Source organism: Nicotiana tabacum, chromosome 17 (genome assembly GCF_000715075.1).
Source record: "Nicotiana tabacum cultivar K326 chromosome 17, ASM71507v2, whole genome shotgun sequence".
NCBI lineage: Eukaryota > Viridiplantae > Streptophyta > Magnoliopsida > Solanales > Solanaceae > Nicotiana > Nicotiana tabacum.
In genome coordinates this window covers 120,967,113-120,987,634 of record NC_134096.1, presented here as the reverse complement: position 1 = coordinate 120,987,634, position 20,522 = coordinate 120,967,113, and the positions used below count along the sequence as shown (strand labels likewise).

At 38.1% G+C, this 20,522-nt stretch overlaps 3 protein-coding genes across 3 annotated transcripts; 1 reads left to right on the top strand and 2 right to left on the bottom strand.

Annotated features, from left to right (window-relative positions):
* The first annotated feature begins 213 nt into the window (after positions 1-213).
* Positions 214-8,872, top strand: LOC107799608 (uncharacterized). Its single transcript, XM_016622750.2, has 11 exons — positions 214-509; positions 2,384-2,528; positions 3,082-3,149; positions 3,723-3,793; positions 4,409-4,669; positions 5,637-5,800; positions 5,893-5,948; positions 6,056-6,108; positions 8,118-8,286; positions 8,390-8,487; positions 8,564-8,872. Exons 1-11 carry the CDS (start codon positions 371-373, stop codon positions 8,678-8,680), a joined length of 1,341 nt encoding a protein of 446 aa, XP_016478236.1. The 5' UTR covers positions 214-370; the 3' UTR covers positions 8,681-8,872.
* Positions 8,873-9,037: 165 nt separating this feature from the next.
* LOC107799606 (heavy metal-associated isoprenylated plant protein 28-like) lies at positions 9,038-11,543 on the bottom strand. The gene is made up of 3 exons (XM_016622746.2): positions 11,388-11,543; positions 10,224-10,299; positions 9,038-9,642 (listed from the first exon to the last, which is right to left on the bottom strand). Exons 1-3 carry the CDS (start codon positions 11,391-11,393, stop codon positions 9,290-9,292), a joined length of 435 nt encoding a protein of 144 aa, XP_016478232.1. The 5' UTR covers positions 11,394-11,543; the 3' UTR covers positions 9,038-9,289.
* Positions 11,544-15,217: 3,674 nt separating this feature from the next.
* LOC142172080 (putative mitochondrial protein AtMg00860) lies at positions 15,218-15,529 on the bottom strand. The gene has a single exon (XM_075235848.1). The coding sequence runs from the start codon at positions 15,527-15,529 to the stop codon at positions 15,218-15,220; it is 312 nt and encodes a 103-aa protein (XP_075091949.1).
* Positions 15,530-20,522: the final 4,993 nt, after the last annotated feature.

The following is a 20,522-nucleotide window of genomic DNA, read 5'->3' as shown; positions in this document are numbered from 1 at the left end:
TTCCCTCTTGTCTTGTACTGCACTTTCATGCACCTTCCAAGAAAAGAAACAAACCCCCCCCAAAATGGAATTAGCAAAACGTCAATTGTCCCCTTTAGCATTTTCCCAAAGATATGAAACCAGCAGAATCTTCCAATAATGCTGTATATTTCAAATGTATAATATATACAGTATATATCAATATGTATAGTGGGTGTGAAAGCAGAGGATAATAATGAAATGAAAAAAAAGAAAAGATAAATGGGTGGGTGTTGTTGCTCTCCTGATGCTGACATAACGCACTGTGCATAGCGAACTGCACGGAAAAAGCAAGAAAGAGAGATTTCCAAATGGTCCTTTTTCCCTCTCTTTAGACTTTGTTGCAATATATATGGCGCTATCAGCTACATTACTTCATCATTATTCTCCTCGCCCTTCTTTGCCTTGTAATTCTTGTTCATCTTCTCCTTCTTGTTCTTCATCCTTTGATCAACGCCGAGGGTTCAATTGGAAATTCCTTAGCTTTTCTGGTAATATTTCTTGTCTTTTATTTTCTCTGGTAGATGGGTTTTTCCTTTGAGCTTGCAAATTGATCAAAATTTGATCTTTTGTCTGTTGTATTGAAATTTATGCCAATTTTTGTATCTTTAGTAGATTAATTGATGGGTGTTTCCATTATTTGGATTGTTGGTTGAATACTGAGAGCTAATTAAAATACAGATGAAATAGAAATGCTAAATACAAATTAAACCCTTGCTTTGACGTACTTTTATATAGCTTTCTATCTTAAAGTATCAGTGCAAGAGTAGGTAGTAAATATGTAGCTGGACAGATCAATTTTTACTGAAACAAAGAGTAGCAAAAACAACTTACGCCATTTGTTTCCCTTATCATTTGGATTTAGCATCTTCGTTAGTGCTCTTTTCTGGAGCACTTCAGTTGCTAGAAAAATGCAAGAGAAGTGGTATTTAAAGTAGAACTGGCTTTATGTGTGTCTAAATTTGTGTTGCTCAGCAGGTCCTCCCTGGAACTTGTTTGGCATTATAGCAAGTATAGAGCAACTTTAACAGAGCATGCCATTTTCTTATTGTGGTCGATGTTTGAATATGATTATTCAGAAATACAAGATACCTAATGAGGTGATTGTCCAATTCGTGTTTGATCCAATATACCTGAAGGAAGAACTTGGAGAGTTATGCGGAATTAAAACTACCTTCTTCTAGGATCCTAGAAGAAGGTATATTTAATTCTGCATAAATCTCCAAGTTCTTCCTTGTCAAAGGGGGTAGGATCATGTTGATAAAGGTGACGTTATCAAATACCAATCTACTTCATGTCCTTAGTAACTCTATTTCAGTTAGTAAGAGATTGGAGAAATTAATGAGGAATTTTCTATGGGATGGTGTGAAAGGGAGGGAGAGGACTACGAACCCCATTGAGAGTGGGGGTTCGGAACTTCGAATGCATGAAACCTTAAATAGATCATTGTAGGGAAATTGTTAAGGAGGTTTGCCAACAAAAGGGGAGCTATGTGGAAGAGAGTCATAAGTGCAATGGCAACCGATATCGGTAGTTCATTAGGAAGTAATGTTGTCTGATGGTACAAGTGTGTGGAAAGGAATGAAGGAGAAGATGACCATTTACAAAGAGTAAGGCATGCACGGGCCTAACAACTCAAGGTGTAAAGTGTGCATGGGGCTAGTGCCTCACTTGTCGGTTGCCTTGAGAAGTATAGAAGCTGCCTCACCCTTAGTGAGTCTCATTTAAATATTAACTTTACCTTTTGAAACATTGGTCAGTGCATAGCGATTATGCTATTGTCTAATTCAACTAGTAAGGGTCTGCATTAGTCAATGCCATATTACTTATGCTTATGCTGATGAATGCTACAGCTTGCTTCTACCCAATCCCTTACTTAAAGTTGCAATTTTAATTGCTTTATCTTACATATAGGCATATACAGTATACTATACTCAAGGTTTGAAACTGCTCTAAAAGACTTGGTTATTTCTGTTCTCCTTTGAAGTTATCATTTTATCACCAACTCTTAAACTGAAGTCTGCTTTTTAGGCAAATCAATAATGTTTGTTCTATGCTTATCGTCCAGGCTAGAACCATAGACCCCTTCTCCTGGTGGATTGTGCAGTTGGAAATGATATTAATAGGTGTTATATTATTTATGCTCTTGTGGTGTCCTTAGTTGTGCAGCTATTGTCTCCTCTGGTTCCAGTCAACTGCTTTGTGAATTCTGAAAAGCCATGAAGTATATCTGAGTTAGGACATAGTTTCTTGTGCTCTTTCACTAAATCCTTATTATTTTTACACTTCAAATGTCTTGGAATCTTTGGATCTTTTCTTTTTTTGCAAATCATTTCTCTGAGGAGGTTGTCTTCCCCTTCTGCAGGGATAAACAACATCTTGAGAAGTCAAAGCTATAAAGCCCATGCAATGAGTACAACTGAAGGAAGTATTGTGTCACCGAAAGGCTTGATGGACATGGAGGAAGAACCTGAGCATCTTCTAGTCCTTGTTCATGGCATCTTAGCAAGGTTGGCAACTTTGTTTACTCGCCCTAAAAGGATGCCTCCGTGTCTACAAATTATATATTATGTGTGTGTGTGTGTTTAGAATTAGTTTATATTCTCCTTCTCTGTACACAAGATGAATGGTGATTAGAACATTCTTTGTTCAAATATTATGTTCTAGTGGTAGTGCTATCCGGAATTGGATTTAAGTTTTCTTACATTCTCACTTTCAACGCGCATTATAAATTTGGTTGGAATTTTTTCTGTTTTCCCAGGAGTATGAAACTCGATCTTGCATTTGTCCTGGTCACATACATATCTATATCTGTTTGTATATTACTTTTATATTCCTCAGTTGAACTTTCTTTCATGTTCCTGAGGTGATGATTTACCTCATAATCCATGATTTGGTTGTCAAGTATGTTTCGTCTGATATATGTGTAATGGGCACGGTCTTAAGTGCTGATATCACCCATATACGCCCCAAATATATGCTGATATCATCCATAGATCAAAGATATATTTCTGAAAATTAGCATGCTTCTGTTTGTATCACTGAGATTTCCAAACAATGCAGCCCAGGTGACTGGACGTATGTTCAAGCAGAGTTGAGGAGGCGGTTGGGAAGAAACTTTTTGATATATGGTATAATTTTTAGTGGAACTTGTCGTCATATTTTCATATATTTTTTTTAGTTTTCTAGGTCTTTTCTTGCTTCAATTTCGACTACACCAAGAAAGTAAAGTAACAATATGCTCTTGCTTCAATCATATGCTATACTGTTGATTACGTGAAAGTGAAGTATCAGCATATATTAAAGTCTACTAATGATCAGCTATTTGGATGACTAGCTACTGCAGTCAATGAAATAAACTGCAAGTACGATGTCTAATTTGAGTGCAAGAGGAATACGAGAAGGTTTTGTTAAATTCCAATTCCTTGTTCCTTCTTTTAATCCCTTATCTTATCAGAACTTGAAACTTATACTTGTTACTGCATGAAACTCCATATCTTACTACCCAAATACTACGATTTGTATTAATAATTATCAAATAACTGATACAATTGGGATCTCAATCTTTTATCTTCTCATTCTTTTTTTTTAAAAATCTTGAATCTTACATATATCTAAATACAGGATGGTATTCAACAAAATCTGAAAGTCCTTTTTTGATTGGTTTGTGTATGCTATCTGACTTTGTCTTTCGTGGTGCGCAGCAAGTTCATGTAATACGTATACTAAAACCTTCACAGGGATTGATGGAGCTGGAGAACGACTAGCAGATGAAGTGAGTATGGTCCCTTTGCTGGTACTTGCTGTTTACTTGTGTAGGTTAGCTTTGTCACTGGTTTTTGGTTAGCTATACAATACCCAAAGCAATAGATCCCTGATAGGTAGTATCCTATGCTGGTACTTGCTGTACAAGAAACAAAGGGTCAATGTACTCTGGCTATTCTGCGGAAAGTGAATAAAGTTTGTAGTGTAGTACAATATTTGCTGATAAATGTCCTTCCATCAGTGCATCAGATATAGATTTTTTAAATTGTTTAAATTGCACTAATAATAGCTGGGTTTTTTCTTTTTTTATTTTACCTGAATCACTGCAACCAAACTGGTAAAGTTGGCCTCGATATACCTTTACTTCATAAGCATATTGCCTTCACTACTTAAATAAAAATTATCTCCGAAAGCTAGTTGTTTCAACCTGCATTCAGTATTCGTCTCAGAAACTTCAATTATGTAAACAAAGTAATGGCCAAATAGTTTCCAGCCACTAATTTCTGACATCAAAACATAACCCTCTTGAACCCGTGCCTTTTCAAGTCTCCAACATGGCTTGTGCTTCCAGTGTGAAACTATGAATGCTCATCCTTTCCTGTTTGGCACATCTGATAATAAACAGGTTAGGCTGGTTGTGAAGAAAAGAGAAAGCCTAAAGAAGATATCCTTTTTAGCTCATTCTCTTGGTGGATTGATTGCAAGATATGCAGTTGCCGCTCTTTATTCATCAAGTGGTAGTGAGCAGTCCGATGATACAGTCACTTCAACTAATGCAAACCTCAAACCAGTAGGCTCCTTAAATGAAGGTTTGATTGCTGGCCTGGAGCCAGTCAATTTTATCACCTTGGCAACACCACATCTGGGTGTGAGAGGGAAAAATCAGGTCTGTTCTCATGGTACAATCTGATCAGTGATCCATGATTGATTCTTATCTCAATATTTTTTGTCCTTCACGAAGTTACTAGATTGTGTCCAATACAATTTCTTTCATAGGAATTTCAGTTGTTTTCATGTATTTTATGCATATATTCTATAATTTTTGAGAATGATAAGTATATATCCTATATTCATGCTTTTAATTGTAAATCTCGTTATGAAGCCTCTACCTGGAAAATTTTGGAACTTTAGTGGACTAGTAAGTGCTTGCGGAATAGACACTAGCTTTTAGCTTTTTTAAAGCAGAAAACTTTAAGACATTTGAATTGGATTTTTCTGAATTCTTCGTTACTTTAAGACTATGTCTGTACTTACTGTGTCTTAAAATATTCATTACTTTAACAGCACCACTTTAAGCATGAGTCAAAAATCTGAATTGTTTCATATTGAATGGGAAAGACTGTGTCAGTACCTATTTACTCAGAAAATTATACAAGTGTTAATCAATATTTACAAGTAAAGAAAAGGAACCATGAAACATCCTATTTCACTAAAGCAAATGCCAGGAATATTTTTGCCTTTTATTACGCAAGACAGATTATATACAGATAATCATTGTGGTGTACTACATACCAAGAATCATTAACTAGACATCAAGCCACATAGTATAACAGAAAAGAAAATGCCTTGCCAGGCCTTCAATAAGTTGTCTCATGTGTGTCAACAAACCTGAAGCATCCAGGAGGATATTAACTTGAGGTCATATTAACTTACATTTAGGAGGATGTTAATTTGCAACGTTAATGTTGGGTCAAACAAATCATCAAGTCTGTAGTTTAAATCATAATCTTTGATACTGTCTCTCAGAATTTGAACGGTATGTTGTTATTAGTAGCTTATCCAGAAAAATAGTGTTGTGATTACTTTGTAATGGCTCCTGACATCAGGACAGTTGATTAGCTTTTATTGTTCAGCTTCCTTTTCTCTGTGGGTTGCCAATCTTGGAGAAAATTGCAGCACCTATGGCTCCTATTTTTGTTGGTCAAACTGGTAGTCAGCTCTTCCTTACGGATGGCAAACCTACTAAACCACCTCTGCTGCTAAGGATGGCATCAGACTGCGATGATGGAAAATTTATGTGAGCATAATTATCCCTACCAGTCCTCGAAGCAGCTGTTTCTCCTGCCCCATTCTCTTTTTACTCTTATGCCTGGCTTTTCCTTCTTGCAGATCAGCGCTTGGCGCTTTCAAATGTCGTGTTCTATATGCTAATGTCTCTTATGATCGTATCCTTTGCATCTCATTTGCTGTTTCTTCATTTAATTAGCAAAAAATAATTCATTGATAGAGTTCATTCCAGTGCCTTTTCTCTCAATTTCTTGACATTATCTAGATATGGTCGGTTGGCGTACGTCATCTATAAGAAGGGAGACAGAACTCGTCAAGGTGATTTGAGATTTACATATCGTTGTTATCTTTTGTTGTCCATAACTATAGCATTGTGAACATTAGCATATAGTCAAGATAAAGACAGAAAAGGACATACAATTATAATTGGTTTAGGTAAGCAATAGTTACTCAAGAGTCCAGATCTGACGTTCAATCTGCCAAGTGTGTGCGGGATTGAATTGAAATTCCTAGGGAAGAGGTTTTGGGATACGGCTTGGAGCAATTCTAAAACCACAGAATGCTGTGTTGTTGATGATTTGGCGAGAGCAACCCTTGCTCTCTCCAATGCACACTCCTCTTTCTCGTAGAACATTCCATAGTATGCTGGGAAAATAATTAATGATAAACAAGGAATTATGTGGTTCTCAAACTTAATTTAGTGATTTAATATACTCTGCAACCATTTTGACAGTTGTAGGTCAGATAAAGAGTTAAGTTGGAAATTGTAGGTGAGCAGTAAGTTCCATGCTAAGTTGCTCGGACACGGGTGCGGTCGGGGATACAAATCCTAGTACGGATATGGGTGCGGGGATCCGGCTAAATATAATTCAAAAAAATAAAAATATTTCTAAATTATGAGAAATTTTGTGGAATACTTACGTATAGCTTGTAAAGTGTGGATTTCCTTTTTATTTTCAAGTTGTAAATAAGTAAATGATTGATTTTCTAGATAAGGTATATTATTTTATTCAAATTTACTTTAGTTTTGATTCTGATTTTGAGAATTAAATTGTATCTCGTCTCGATTTTTTCGTTGTCAAAGTACCCAAAATTGTTTGACCAGATCCGGTACGGATCCCATATCCACACCCATACTAGTGTCGTGTCGACACGGGTGCGGCACCTAAACTGCCGTGTCGGAGCAACTTAGGTTCCATGGTCTAGTGATTAGTACATTTGACTCTGAATCCAGTAATTGCATTTTAAATCTCAGTGATAAAGAGTTGACCCAGCTGCTTTAGAATGGAGAAATGCAACATCCAGTTAGTGTTTTGGTTTCATTACTTTCAAAGTGCTACCATTGTTAGTTCACCTGTGGCAGTTGTGATACAGGATTTGAATTTGGAAAAGCCAGGATTCAAGCAATTCATGAATTAATTTATTCTAAAACTTAAACGCATATGCACATGATGTGTAGGTAATAATCTCTCAATCTATGATAACGCAACTTTTTTTCTATATATTTTTTATTCCTAGGGGATTAAAACTTGGTAAAATTATTTTACACTTCATTTACATCTTCCCTTGAAACGAAAAACCCTTGATATGTTTGGTATACTGAAATTTGAATTAGAAACAGCTACAAGTTTTAGACCCTTCACTTGCATACAACAAGCAAATCAAGGACGGGTATTTCCTTATATGGGAAATTTGATATTTCAAAGTCGCGCTATTTCAAGTAAGAATTATTTGCTAATTTTGTAAAGAAGACATGACTATTTAATGGTGAGTTACTGTATTTCCCAGACAAAAGAATGGATCTACTGTGGACGGAAAGTAGAATTATCTTCATTACTGTTTAAGCCCCAGAAAAAGGTATAGTGTAGTAGCTTATTGTCGGGCGAGGGGGATGGGATGCAATTGTTCTTCCCACAGAGAGAGATGCTCAGTTCTCCTCCACTCCACTGGCACTGCAAATTATGACTGTAGGCCTGGTTTACTCCATGTCTAATTAGTCTTTTTTCTTCGTTCTCTAAATGAGAAAACACTCCAAAATTGGTTTATACTATTCTTTAGTAAAAGGGGAATGAATAGTTCGCACTATGCTCATTGCATTGTTGCGTGAGTCTTATGAGTCTTCGTGTCTAAGTATGTACATATTCCATGTCATGCATGCATACCTTTGATTCTCGTAGTTAGATGAATATAATACGCATAAAAACATGGTATCATGTGAAATCTTATACATTAGCTGGATAATAGCTGTGGAACTCTGAAAAGTTGCGATCTTCTGGAAACAGAGTTTTTTTGGAGTTCATGACACGACAATTTTGTTAAATTGGCAGCCCCCTTGGCGATCGTTGGATGGCTACAAACATGTAATAGATGTGGAATATTGTCCTCCAGCTTCATGTGAAGGACCCCATTACCCCCTTGAGGCAGCCAAAGCAAAGGCGGCAGCACAAAATGCACCAAGTACGCAGAGCACATTAGAATATCATGAAAGTATGGAAGGTAATAGTACTAAGAGAGATGTTTTCTGCTAGTTTCAAATGAATCTCAATGCTACTATATATCTTCTACAGCAAGCTAAAATCTCACTACTCTTTTCGAACAGAGGAAATGATACGTGGCTTGCAACAGTTGGGGTGGAAGAAGGTTGATGTTAGCTTTCACTCGGCGTTCTGGCCCTTTTTCGCGCATAACTTTATCCATGTAAGTTCCCTCCATATTCTATTCCTTTATGTTCCTCCCCATCAGGGTTAATTCGATCACTATTTTCCGGTGACAGGTGAAGAATGAATTCTTTCACAATGCTGGAGCTGGAGTAATTTCTCATGTGGCAGACCACATAAAGCAACAAGAGAAGCAACCTGAGTCCTCCTCATTAATTACACCTAGCTTGTAGCTCTTATAGTTGTACAGGAAGCAATTCAGCGTATATATAAATGATATGAAGCCGCTAAAAGCTTGCTTCTTTTTTATTTTGACGGATACTATAATTGACTGCAAATGTCTATTTGTCCCAAAGTTGCTGGTTTATTTTTTTATGCCGGCTGGTTTCAACGAAGCTAGAAATTTCGCCCGAGTGTATTCAAAATTTAATTTATACTCCTATGTATTAAAAGTAATATTTGCCCTATACAGGCTGTTCAAATTGACCACCCTTCATTGGTAAGTTAATATAATCGATAGTTTTGTGATTTGCTCTATTCCATGTTCATGTTCGACAGGAAAGGTAAATGAAAGAACAGTATTAACGAAATGAAAGGAAAAATAAACAAACTATATATATACACATTGAAATATGGATAACACAAGCAAAGGAACATAATCAGCAGGCCTTAATTCCATCGTAAGTTCCACAGTTTCCCCCCCATTCTCAACCTCAACGATCTAAAAAGAAAAAGATTACCCAACCCAAAACAAGTCTAATTTGCAATGAAACATTTACCCAAAAAATAGAAAACAAGTAGAGAATTGCAAACCGCCTAAAGAGCAAATTGAATCAGATCAATCACATTATAGAACAGCCAGTGGCATTATCATCACTAAACATGTGCCTCGTTCGTTCATCAAAGATCGTATTGTAAGGTAGCTCTGCATAGTAACCGTGAGCATGGCCATTGTAGCCGTGCTCGCGGTAGTTGTAGGAAGAAGAAGGCTGGTGTGCGAAGTAAGTGGCTGGCGTGCTGTAGAATGTGTCGTAATAATGGTGCATGTAGTTATGGTATTCTGAATTGTATGGATATGGCCAAAGTTCAGCTTTCCTTCCAGTTTTTCTCACTGTTTTGAGGACTTTTTTCTGCTCTGCCCATCCTGTTACTGTCACTTTTTGCATGTTCATGTCTATGTCAATGTTATCAACTCCTGAGAGTACCAAAAATGAAACAAGTCAGTCCAAGGGTTTGTCACAAAATATCCATCACCAAGCTGGGACTAAAGAAAATGATAACACCTTCTCAGTATTAAATAACATGTAAAAACTCATCGAGTATCAGAGATTATCACTTATTTGTCATAGTATCTTTAGGAAAATTAATATAAATGTATGGTTTAAATACATTCCGCTACATAAGGGCCAAGTAGACGTACTCTAGCTTCTTGCACTTGAGAAAATAAATTAATAGAAATAGGATAAAAACAGATCAACTCATCAAATCACATTAATGGTTTAGGTCCAAAGAATTATTGGACATTGAGAAAAGTCCATTTTATATCCAAGCATGGAGACACAAAAACCTTACCAGCGGTGTGAATGACGACTTTGGTGTCTATTTGGTGGATAATAATTTAAACGTTGTCTCCAACTAAAATATGTAAGAAAATTATTTAATAGGAAAGATCATTATATATGCTTCATATTATAAATCTATCACAAATGGTAAGGCTGTCTTGCTAAAAGAAAAAATTAAAAAGAAAAGAATAGGATTGTGACAAAAGATACCAACCATCAAGCTTCTTGAGAGCCTTCCTAATTTTGCTTTCGCATCCCTGACAGTCCATGTGCACTCTCATTTCCACAATCTAAAATAATAATGGATAACTTAAGTTAGAGTTTAAGTTTGTAAACTTACACCGTACAAAAATATTTACACAATCATGATACCTAAACGATAATTACAGATAAATTTCTATATAAACAATAATCATCAACACGTTAAAAATGATAACTAATCTGCTATCACATGTTAAAATATACTAATATTATAAAAGCTCTTTACATTATTCCTTACTTTATAAAAAGCATAGTACTCTATTTTAAGCATATATTTGTTAATAAAATCTCTTCTTACAACGGCTACGGCGCAATATGCCAAGTCACCATGAAAACAAAGTAGATATTGTTCCCCATATATAATAGGGGTTTTATTTTATTTTTCATCAAGCTAATTTTTAGCATATATAACACCATCTTATTAAAGTAGAAATATATGTACTGGAATGGAAGAGCCACTTAGTACATCTTCTTCCTTTTTCTTGCATCTTTTCGGAGCCACTAACCTTTACTTAATGCACTTCATGTAATCGACAGAAAAGAATAGTAGTAACAATTACTTCACTCTTTAGTAGTATTAAACTCTCGAATGTTTTATGTACATGGAGCAAATAGTATAGTACTTCCTACATGTTTAGTAACTTTAACGACATAGTGGAGTTGTTCCAATATGGTATAGGATCATCAAAGCTAAGAGGAGCACTCAAGTTAGAATTATCCTCTCTTGCCCTCTCGGTATAATGTGATCAATAACATAATTAATTGCTTTAACACACTGTAATCCAACGAAAATAAACTCCAAAAGGAGAGAACAATAACATATGAAGAGATATAAACGAAGTGCATAAAGTTAGAAAACAAACTTCTTTCTCCATTTTCATATACGCTATGTGATATATGCATGCTTATCTCTCTACAACATAAATATGCAGAAACAGAACCTAAACCAATGTGCGGTTTAAGGTGAAGCACTGGAAAACACAAACACGCACACACACAGAGAGCCTCAAAACATATACACGCACACACTCATAATAACAAAGATGGTGATGCGTAAGTAACATAAGCACAAAAAAAAAGACTATGTAAACAGTCATGAGTTTAGAACGAAGCAGACCGTCATATTGTGTAACTTTCCAGAAGAGGAGCAACACAAATGTAGACTTCCTTTGGATGAAATATCTATAAGCTTTAGTTTAGTTTGTGCCTTTGTATGTCTCTGTGTGTGTTTATATACACAAAACTAGACCTGGACAGGCATGTATATCTTCGTTGGAGCGTTTACACATAAGAAAGAGAAATAAAGATAACCAAAGATAGCTTTTTAAAATGTGATCCGACCCACAATCATATTATCTTTTCCTTTCTCACCCTTTTGTTTGACCCAGCTAGGTTGCTAATTTTTGGAGACAAACCTTGTGCTATGAGGGGCCATAAAAGTTTCAAGAAAATAATAAGAACTGGGTCATTAAGAAAGTACACTGAAGTTGCTGCTTTGATAGACTCCACTCATCTACTCAACTCCTTGTTTGGGGGAAAGGTGTTTGCTATTCATGTGTAATAACGCTAGAAATTCAGTCTAATCTTGATAATACAAACAACGGTGCACAAGGATGGGCATTAGGTGGCTATCGTGATAAGGGTTTTTAAACGAGATATTATCACTTTTAGCCCGCGTCAGAAACTATTTGAATTTGGTAACCGAAAACTTGTATTATAATTTTTGTATATAACATACAGAATGTATATATATACAAAAAATATACAAATTTTATATATTTTTTCGGCTATTATTTTTGCAGCGGCTATACAGTGTCATTTTCCTTTTTAAATAATAGTAGTCCCTTTTTCTTTTATATAATACCATCAATATCATATAATTTTACGTGACTTTTCTTCCTAATTAACAAAAACTTTTTATTTTTTGTTATATCACCACTATTTTCTTTTCTTATTTGTCCTTTGGGCTGATTAATGTCGTTTCTTAGTTTTCGCATGGCACGAATAATAAGGCGTTGATGAAACGAGCAAATTGGAATGGTTATAAGAATGCATAAGAAAATTCATTGAAATTGTAAGGTAGAATATATTAATCTGGGGTAGCTTTCTAAATATGTCAATCTTATATAAAATGCCACACTTACATATATAATATTGCCTACTTGATTGAGTACGAAAAAAGTTTTAACATATTTCAAAGGCTTGCAGTTGCTTCGTAGTTTACATGATCGGATACCTAGCTTTCGTTGAATCTTTTTTTTGTTCTTTAATTTGGTCACATAATAGTAAACGAAGGGAAATAAAAAGATCTGCCAAGCTATGACAAGTTGTTTTACGGAATGTTGCTTGTTGTGAGTAAATAAAGCAAAAGGGGAAGGATGGCTAACTTTGAATGTTATACCATACAAAAGTTCTAGGGCTTCATAACCATGTGTAATTTTAGGGTATCAGTTTTACTTTTTACAAGTTAGGGTGCGGATGCCACAAAGAAAAAGGCGTGTTAAAGAAATTTTCATGCATGTTTGGGGAATAAAGTATGTAGTAAGCCATCTAGCTATTTATGTATGTCATGTACTAGTAGTTCTTAGTAGAGTACTATAATAGTACTAGATTTTCAAATTAACATGCAATAGGCATATATGTCACGTCCTTAGTCGTTAACTAAGCACACTGCACTTGACAATTTGCTTACGATCTTGCACAACTTGCTCACGTTCTTGCTATTCCAAGTCAGCCTTATTACACTCAAGATCGCTAAGAGAATGTAAAAAGAACATAAGAGAATTATTAAATGAAGCTTTGTATTAGAGAGAACTTGAATTGTTTGCTTGGTGAATTACAAATGAATGGCCCCCTTTATATACTAGTCTCCTAGGGGCTAGTGTGTAAATATTAATTGTTGCACAAGTCCTTAATATTTACAAGATAAGGGCTTTCTCTAGAATTCTCTACAAGCCTAGAAGATTCCAAGGACTTTCCTAGCAAATCCGTAGGGATCTAGGGTCTTCCAAAGGAAATGTCCATACTTTTCTAGAATCTTCTCACAAATGCTAGCCTTCCTCCTATGTAAGCTTCCACATGGCTTTAATATATGTCAAATGACACCTATGTGGAATGATGACATGGCGGGTCATCACACTCTCCCCCACCTCATGTTGTGACGACCGCGGCGCAATGCTGCTGCATAAACTCTCGGATCTTATCTTTGAACTGCCATAAGTATTCATATCGTTCCCATGTGGCCTCCTCCGGTGATTGCCCCTTTCAATGGACGAGGAACATAGCCGTGGCTTTTTGCCCTTATTTTCGCCTGTCCTGGTAATCCATGATAGTCCCAATCTCCCTATCATGCGAGGAGGTGAAAGTCATAGGTGCTCGACTTGATTGGCCCCTACTCGGATCATCATTATCTTCATGATATGGCTTAAGCATGCTGGCATGATAGACATGGTAGATCTTAAGATACGATGGCATGTCAAGCTTGTATGAGATCTTGCCTACCTTGGCGACGATCTTAAATGGCCCCTCATACTTGCGAATCGGATTCGATGCATGCCCCGTAGTGCCTTGAACTGTCTTGGGTTAAACTTCACTATGGCCATGTCCCCAACTCTATAGTCCGTGGGACGCCGCTTACGGTCTGCAAACTTCTTCATCTTCTTAGCTGCCCTATCCAAGTAGGACTTAGCAGTGTCAAGATCCTCCTCATCCTTTGACCATATTATAAGCCCCCAAACTCTTTCCCTTGAATGCGACTGGTAATGAATGTGGAGTTTGTGGTTGTTGGCCTGTGGCTAGCTCAAATGGTGTCCGCCCCGTGGACTTACTCCGCTAAAAGTTATAAGAGAATTGGGCGATGTCTAGGAGTCTTGCCCAATCTTTCTGATGCGTGCTTACATAATGCCTCAAGTAGCATTCTAGTAAGACATTGACCCGTTCCGTTTGTCCATCTGTCTATGGGTGGAAACTAGTGGAAAAGTGTAGTTCCGTGCCAAGTATGTCAAATAACTCTCTCCAAAAGTTCCCAGTAAAACGGGGGTCTCGATCACTGATAATATGCCTTGGTAAGCCCCAATACTTCAACACATTCTTAAAGAATAGCTTGGTGGCTTCCTTGGCAGTGCAACCTAGTGAGGCGGGCATGAAGGTTGCATATTTGGAAAATCTATCTACTACCACCATAATAGTGCCATAACCGTCGAACTTCGGTAGGCAAGTGATAAAGTCCATAGTCACGCTCTCCCATGGACGCTCTGCAACTGGTAGTGGCTCCAAAAGTCCTCCGAGTTGTTATTGCTCAACCTTGTCCTATTGACATACAAGACAAGTTTGCACATAACACTCTATGTCATCTCACATGTGTGGCCAATATTAGACTGACTCAACCAAGGCCCTAGTGCAACCTTGGCCTGGATGACCAGCCCACATTGTGTCATGACTCTCCCTTATGATCCGCCGTCTAATGTCTCCAAACTTAGGCACGTAGACCCTCCGACCTGTGGTAAGCAGTAGGCCGTCTTTGACCCAAAAACGTCTCGTATTTCCCTAGTTGGCTAACTCGATAAGTTGTTTGGCTGCTAGATAATGTTCCATGCCTTCTTTTATAGCCTCACGAATGTCCCATCTTGTTGAAGTGATTGCAACAAGCTTGGCTTTCCGGCTCAAGGCATCGGCTACAACATTACCTTTGCCCGACTTATACTCCAGCATATAATCAAATTCGGCCAAGAAATCCTGCCACCTAGCCTGTTTTGGTGTGAGCTTCTTCTACGTCTGAAAATATCTAGTAGCTACATTATCGGTCTTGACCACGAACCTCGACCCGAGCAAATAGTGTCGCCATGTACGAAGGTAATGCATAATGGCAGTCATCTCCTTCTCTTGCACCATGTAACGCCGCTCTGTCTCATTTAACTTGCGGATCTCAAATGTTATGGGATGCTTATCCTACATCAAGACACCCCCAATGGCAAAATCTGAGACATCTGTATGCACCTCAAATGTCTTGGCAAAGTCAGGTAATGCCAAGACTGGCTCCTCTATTACAGCTGCCTTGAGGTCTTCAAATGCCCTTTGACAATGCTTCGTCCAAACCCATGGCTTGTTATTCTTTAGCAACCCAGTCAATGGTGCGGCCTTTGCTGAGTAGCCACTGATGAACTGACGATAGTAGTTAACAAGGCCAAGGAAGGATCTCAACTCAATTACCTTTATAGGTGCCTCCCACTCCTGGATAGCACGTACCTTAGTCCCGTCCATGAGTAGCTCGCCATTGCTAATAACAAGGCCTAAGAAGTGCACCTTTGATTGTGCAAACTCGCATTTCTCCCTCTTGATGTATAGCTCGTTCTCCCGCAAGACTTGGAAAACCTTTCTTAAGTGATCCATGTGTTCCTCTAAGGTGTTGTTATAGATGACTATGTCGTCTGACACTGTAACGACCGACTGGTTGTTTTGAGTATTATAACCCTGTTCCCCCATTTACTGCTCAATTTATACTTTATAGTTATTTTATGACTTACCGGGTTAGTGGGTTAGGGTCCGGAAGGAATTCGGAGTGAAATGAGACACTTAGTCTCATAATTGAAAATTTAAGTTAGAAAAGTGGATTGGATATGGACCTATATGTAAACGACCTCGGATTTGAATTTTGACAATTTCAATAGCTCCATATGGCGATTTTGGACTTAGGAGCGTATCCGAAAAATTATTTGGAGATCCGTAGTGGAATTAGGCTTGAAATGCCGAAAGTTGAATTTTTGGGAAGTTTGACCGGGGGGTTGACTTTTTGATATCGGGGTCGGAATCTGATTTTGAAAATTGGAATAACTTTGTTATATCATTTATGACTTGTGTGCAAAATTTGAGATCAATCGGACGTGATTTGATAGGTTCCAGAGTCATTTGTAGAAATTAGAAATTTCAAAGTTCATTAGGCTTGAATTGGGATGTAATTCATGGTTTTAGCATTATTTGAGGTGATTTGAGGATTCGACTAAGTTCTTATGATGTTTTAGGACTTGTTGGTATATTTGGTTGAGGTCCCGAGGGCCTTGGGTGAGTTTCGGATAGTTAACGGATCAAAAATTGAACTACAACAGCTGTTGCAATTTCCTTCTGCTGGAAATTTCTTCTGCCAGAAATCGAGCCCAGAATCAAGCCACGATCGAGCCCAGAGTCGAGGGCCATAATTGAAGGAAGGGTCGAGGATCATGATCGAAGCCACGATCGAGCCCATGGTCGAGGGCCACGATCGAGGCCTAGGATCGAGGATCAGAATCGAGGCCCAGGATTGAGGCCCATGATCGAGGCCTAGGATTGAGACCCAGGATCGAGGACCATGATCGAAAGCCAAGATCGAGGCAGAACCGAGGCTGTCTGGACAGAATTATTGTCACGCCCCAACCTAGGGGAGCGCGACCGACGCTCAACCGAGTGAACCCGGTCGAGCAAGCCTATTAGACCTTCCCTACCCGACTCATTCATGATCCGAAAAGAGGACGCGTTACCATCTGCTAAATAGGGGAGAGATCATATATACATACACAAACGTTGCTAGTCCATTTTTCATTATATACATTATGCCATAGTTAAGTTTTCAAAATACAACTTAGTCCAGTGATCAGTCCGATACCCATACAAGACCCACATAAACGTCTACGGAGCCTCTAATGATACAAAAGACAATCATGACAATGCTGACAACAAGGCCCCGACTATACCTCAAAATATGAAAACCTTTACAAAAGAAGGACTACATAACCCCTGGGAGAAATGGGGGCTCACCAAGACTGCTGTGAGCAGAGAAAGAGAGCACCACTATCTGCGATCGGCACTATCTGCGATGGAACCACCTACATCCATTCAAAGATGTAGCGTCCTCGGCAAAAGGGACGTTAGTACTGTCGAATAGTACTAGTATGTAAGGCAAACACCAATCTTAGTAGAATGAACAGTGAAACAAAGAGAAGGCAGTCATAATAATCAATAAGTACTTCACAGGAATACAAAGAAAACACCAAGTAAGGATCACATAGTTTCCAATTCAATCTTTTCAGCCTTTTAGGTTAATGATCTTTAGTGCCAAAGCCACAACTCACAATGCCAAGTGTTTTTACACGGAGTCCGATCTCGGCCCGACTGTCTAAGCCATCTCAAGTGAGACAATCCACAATGTAAATCAATAATTCCAACACAAATGCCACCATGTGTATAGCATGGCATCCGATCTCGGCCCGATCGGCTAAGCAATCTCACTTGAGACATAACCTATTTCAATTGTTCACTTAATTCACATTTCTTTCCCATCTTTCGTTACATGGCACAAACAACCTCATTTATTAAGTAGTTCTTAGCACTTGGGAACATTTTACAATTCAAGTCTTTCCCTTTTTATCCGTTCAAATAACATCATCATTCATGTCGATAAGTATCATCACATAAGGCATTACACATATAAGGGAAGGAACTTGGAAAATCATAATAACGTTCTCAAGTAGCATGATGACATGGTAAACATCTAAAATAATTAGGGAATATGAATCTTCTAACCCAACACACTAAGGCAAACAATTCTAGTATGATCAAGTCGGAACTTACACCAATTATTCAGACACCAGGAGTTCGATTCTAGGAAGAAGAGAGTTAGCCATACATACCTCAATTGCGCTTCTTTAGACTCTAAAATTATCCGAAACCCTTAGCAACCTCAATCTATTTTAGCAATATATAGATTGAACCCAGAATTATGAAAACGTTCATGGTTCTCGCTCACTTTTTCCCCCACACTCTTTATCACACATGCATGCAAGATAAACCACCCTCATACCCACGAAGTATCACCCTAGTACCCCATTATAGCTATGTTTGAAATTAAGAGTTGGGGTGATGAAGCCTTACCCCTTTTGGATGAAGAATTTGGTGCTCTACTTGAATATTTCCAAAGCTTTAAGTGATGATTGAAGATCAATTTGATGAAAACTTAGGCCCTCCCTCTTGAACCCTCTCTCTCTCTCACTCTAGAAATATCAGAAAGTGAGCTCAAAATAGACCTAAGGGATGTTTTAAGGGATTGGGGGTCGGGTTTTAAATTAAGAAAAAGGGTGCCCCGACATAGGTCTGCGGTTGCATATGCGACCGCATAATGGTTATGCGGTCCGCAATGTGACCGCAGAAATAGCCCTCAGGGGCCTAAACTTTCGGTCCAGGTATGCGACCAGTATGCGGTCCGTCCGCATACTTATTCTGCGGTGGTATAATGCACCGCAGAACTCCCTCCGCAAAAACCCAAGAGGGATTATGCGACCGATATGCGGTCCACATATTCATTATGCGGTTGCATAATCGACTGCAAAGCTGACCTCATAATGCGAACCGCGGCGAGCTAGCTAGCCGCGAAGAATTTCTACTATAGTAACGCAGAAATCTATCTTGGCACCACGAAACCCCGAGTTTTTGGTTAAAATTTTTACGGGTCCTTACAATCATAAAGCACGGACTTCGTCCCATTCGCCATTTTTGACAAATTGGATCTTGAGGAGAGGCAATTTTTGATAGATTTTCAAGGAAGACTTGAAGTAAGTCCCTTGTGATCATTTCTACTCCATAATATTGAATTATCATCGAATAATCCGACTAGATTACATGATTTTGAGGTGTAAATCGGAGATTGAAACTTAGAAATTTGAAAATAAGATTTGTAGATTTGAGGGTCGAATTTGGTAAAATTGGTATGGGTAGACTCGTGGTTGAATGGGCTTTCGGATTTTGTAACTTTTGTCAGATTCCGAGACGTCGATTTTTGAGCTAAAATTCGGATTTTTATTGAAAATTATATATTCATATGGAATTAATTCTAATAAATTTTATTGATTGAAATGAATTATTTGTGATTAGATCCGAGGCATTCAGAGGCCGATTTGCGAGGCAAAGGCATAGTAGAGTAAAGAATTTCACGCTCTGAGGTAAGTAACAGTTTTAAATCTGGTCCTGAGGGTATGAAACCCCAAAATTTTGTGTCATGTGATTATTTTGGAGGTGACGCACATGCTAGGTGTGGGCGTACACCAAGGGGATTGTGACTTGGTCCATCCCGGAGAAACTGTAAAGCTGAATAACTTGTTGATAGTTATGTGCTCTCTATGTGTTGTGGAAACTTGACTATAAGTCATGCTAAAAACTATGTTTAGGCTATATTTTGGTATTTTTAGGACCCACAGAGGTCGTGTACATGTGAATTATCTGCTTAAATTGTTGTTTTGTACTCAGTCACAACTACTTGATTATTTTATCTCAATTTCTATTGTTCATTATCGATATATTATATCATTGTTGTTTGGGCTGATTTTATGATTGTGGAGAGACCGGGAGACTGGAGAGCTTTATGACTGAGTGAGGCCGAGGTCCTGATTGTGAGATTTTATACCATAGCATGTGAGTTGGCCGTACAACACGTGAATTGTCCGTGCAGATCTTTATATTATACTATAGCACGTCAGTTGGTCGTGCATCACGTGAGTTATCCGTGCGGATCCTTATATTATACTATAGCACATGATTGGCCATGTAGCACGTGAGTTGGCCGTTCGGATCCAGATACTTATATTATGGCACATTGAGTTATCCGTGCAGCACGTGAGTTGTCCATGCAGATTATAGCGCTTGTGCTGTAGGAGCCCCTCCGAAGTCTGTACACCCCAGTGAGCGCGGTTACTCATTGAGTGTGAGTGCTGAGGGCTGAGAGCCGAGTGGATGAGTTGTTGTGACGAGTGGAGTGATTGTTGGCCTGAGAGGCTGTACTTATTTTTCATTTGTTGTTGCACTTAGTTGCTATCTGTTATTGTTGTGAAATTCTCTGAAAGATTTTATATCCGGATTACATGAACTTGAACAATATAAAATTGATTTGACTTAAACTGCCGGATTTGAAAGCATGTCTATTCTTTACTGGAATTACTAGGAAATGAACTGTAACTGTGTATCTCGTCATTATCTTCAGTTCCTTATTTATTATTGTTACTTGCTGAGTTGGTTGTACTCATACTACACCCTGCACTTCGTGTGCAGACCCAGGTGTTCCTGGACATAGCGGATGTTGATTTTTCCGCACAACTGATTTTCTAGAGATTCAGAGGTAGCTGTCATGTTTCGCAGACCTTGTCTCTCCTTCCCTATCTCCTTGTTTACTGTATTTGGTCTTAGACTAATATAGACCTTTTTCTTTTGACTTGTATCTATATTAGATGCTTATGTA

What these genes read in the sequence shown, in the direction of transcription:
- LOC107799606 (XM_016622746.2), bottom strand. An exon ending in GGCTCTCAAGAAGCTTGATG is followed by an intron (nt 9,643 to 10,223) that starts GTTGGTATCTTT and finishes TGGTACTCTCAG; the next exon opens with GAGTTGATAACATTGACATA.
- LOC107799608 (XM_016622750.2), top strand. Translation starts at nt 371, where the DNA reads ATGGCGCTATCAGCTACATTACTTCATCATTATTCTCCTCGCCCTTCT. An exon ending in GAAATTCCTTAGCTTTTCTG is followed by an intron (nt 510 to 2,383) that starts GTAATATTTCTT and finishes CCCCTTCTGCAG; the next exon opens with GGATAAACAACATCTTGAGA. An exon ending in GGGAGACAGAACTCGTCAAG is followed by an intron (nt 6,109 to 8,117) that starts GTGATTTGAGAT and finishes TTAAATTGGCAG; the next exon opens with CCCCCTTGGCGATCGTTGGA.
- LOC142172080 (XM_075235848.1), bottom strand. Translation starts at nt 15,529, where the DNA reads ATGGACGGGACTAAGGTACGTGCTATCCAGGAGTGGGAGGCACCTATA.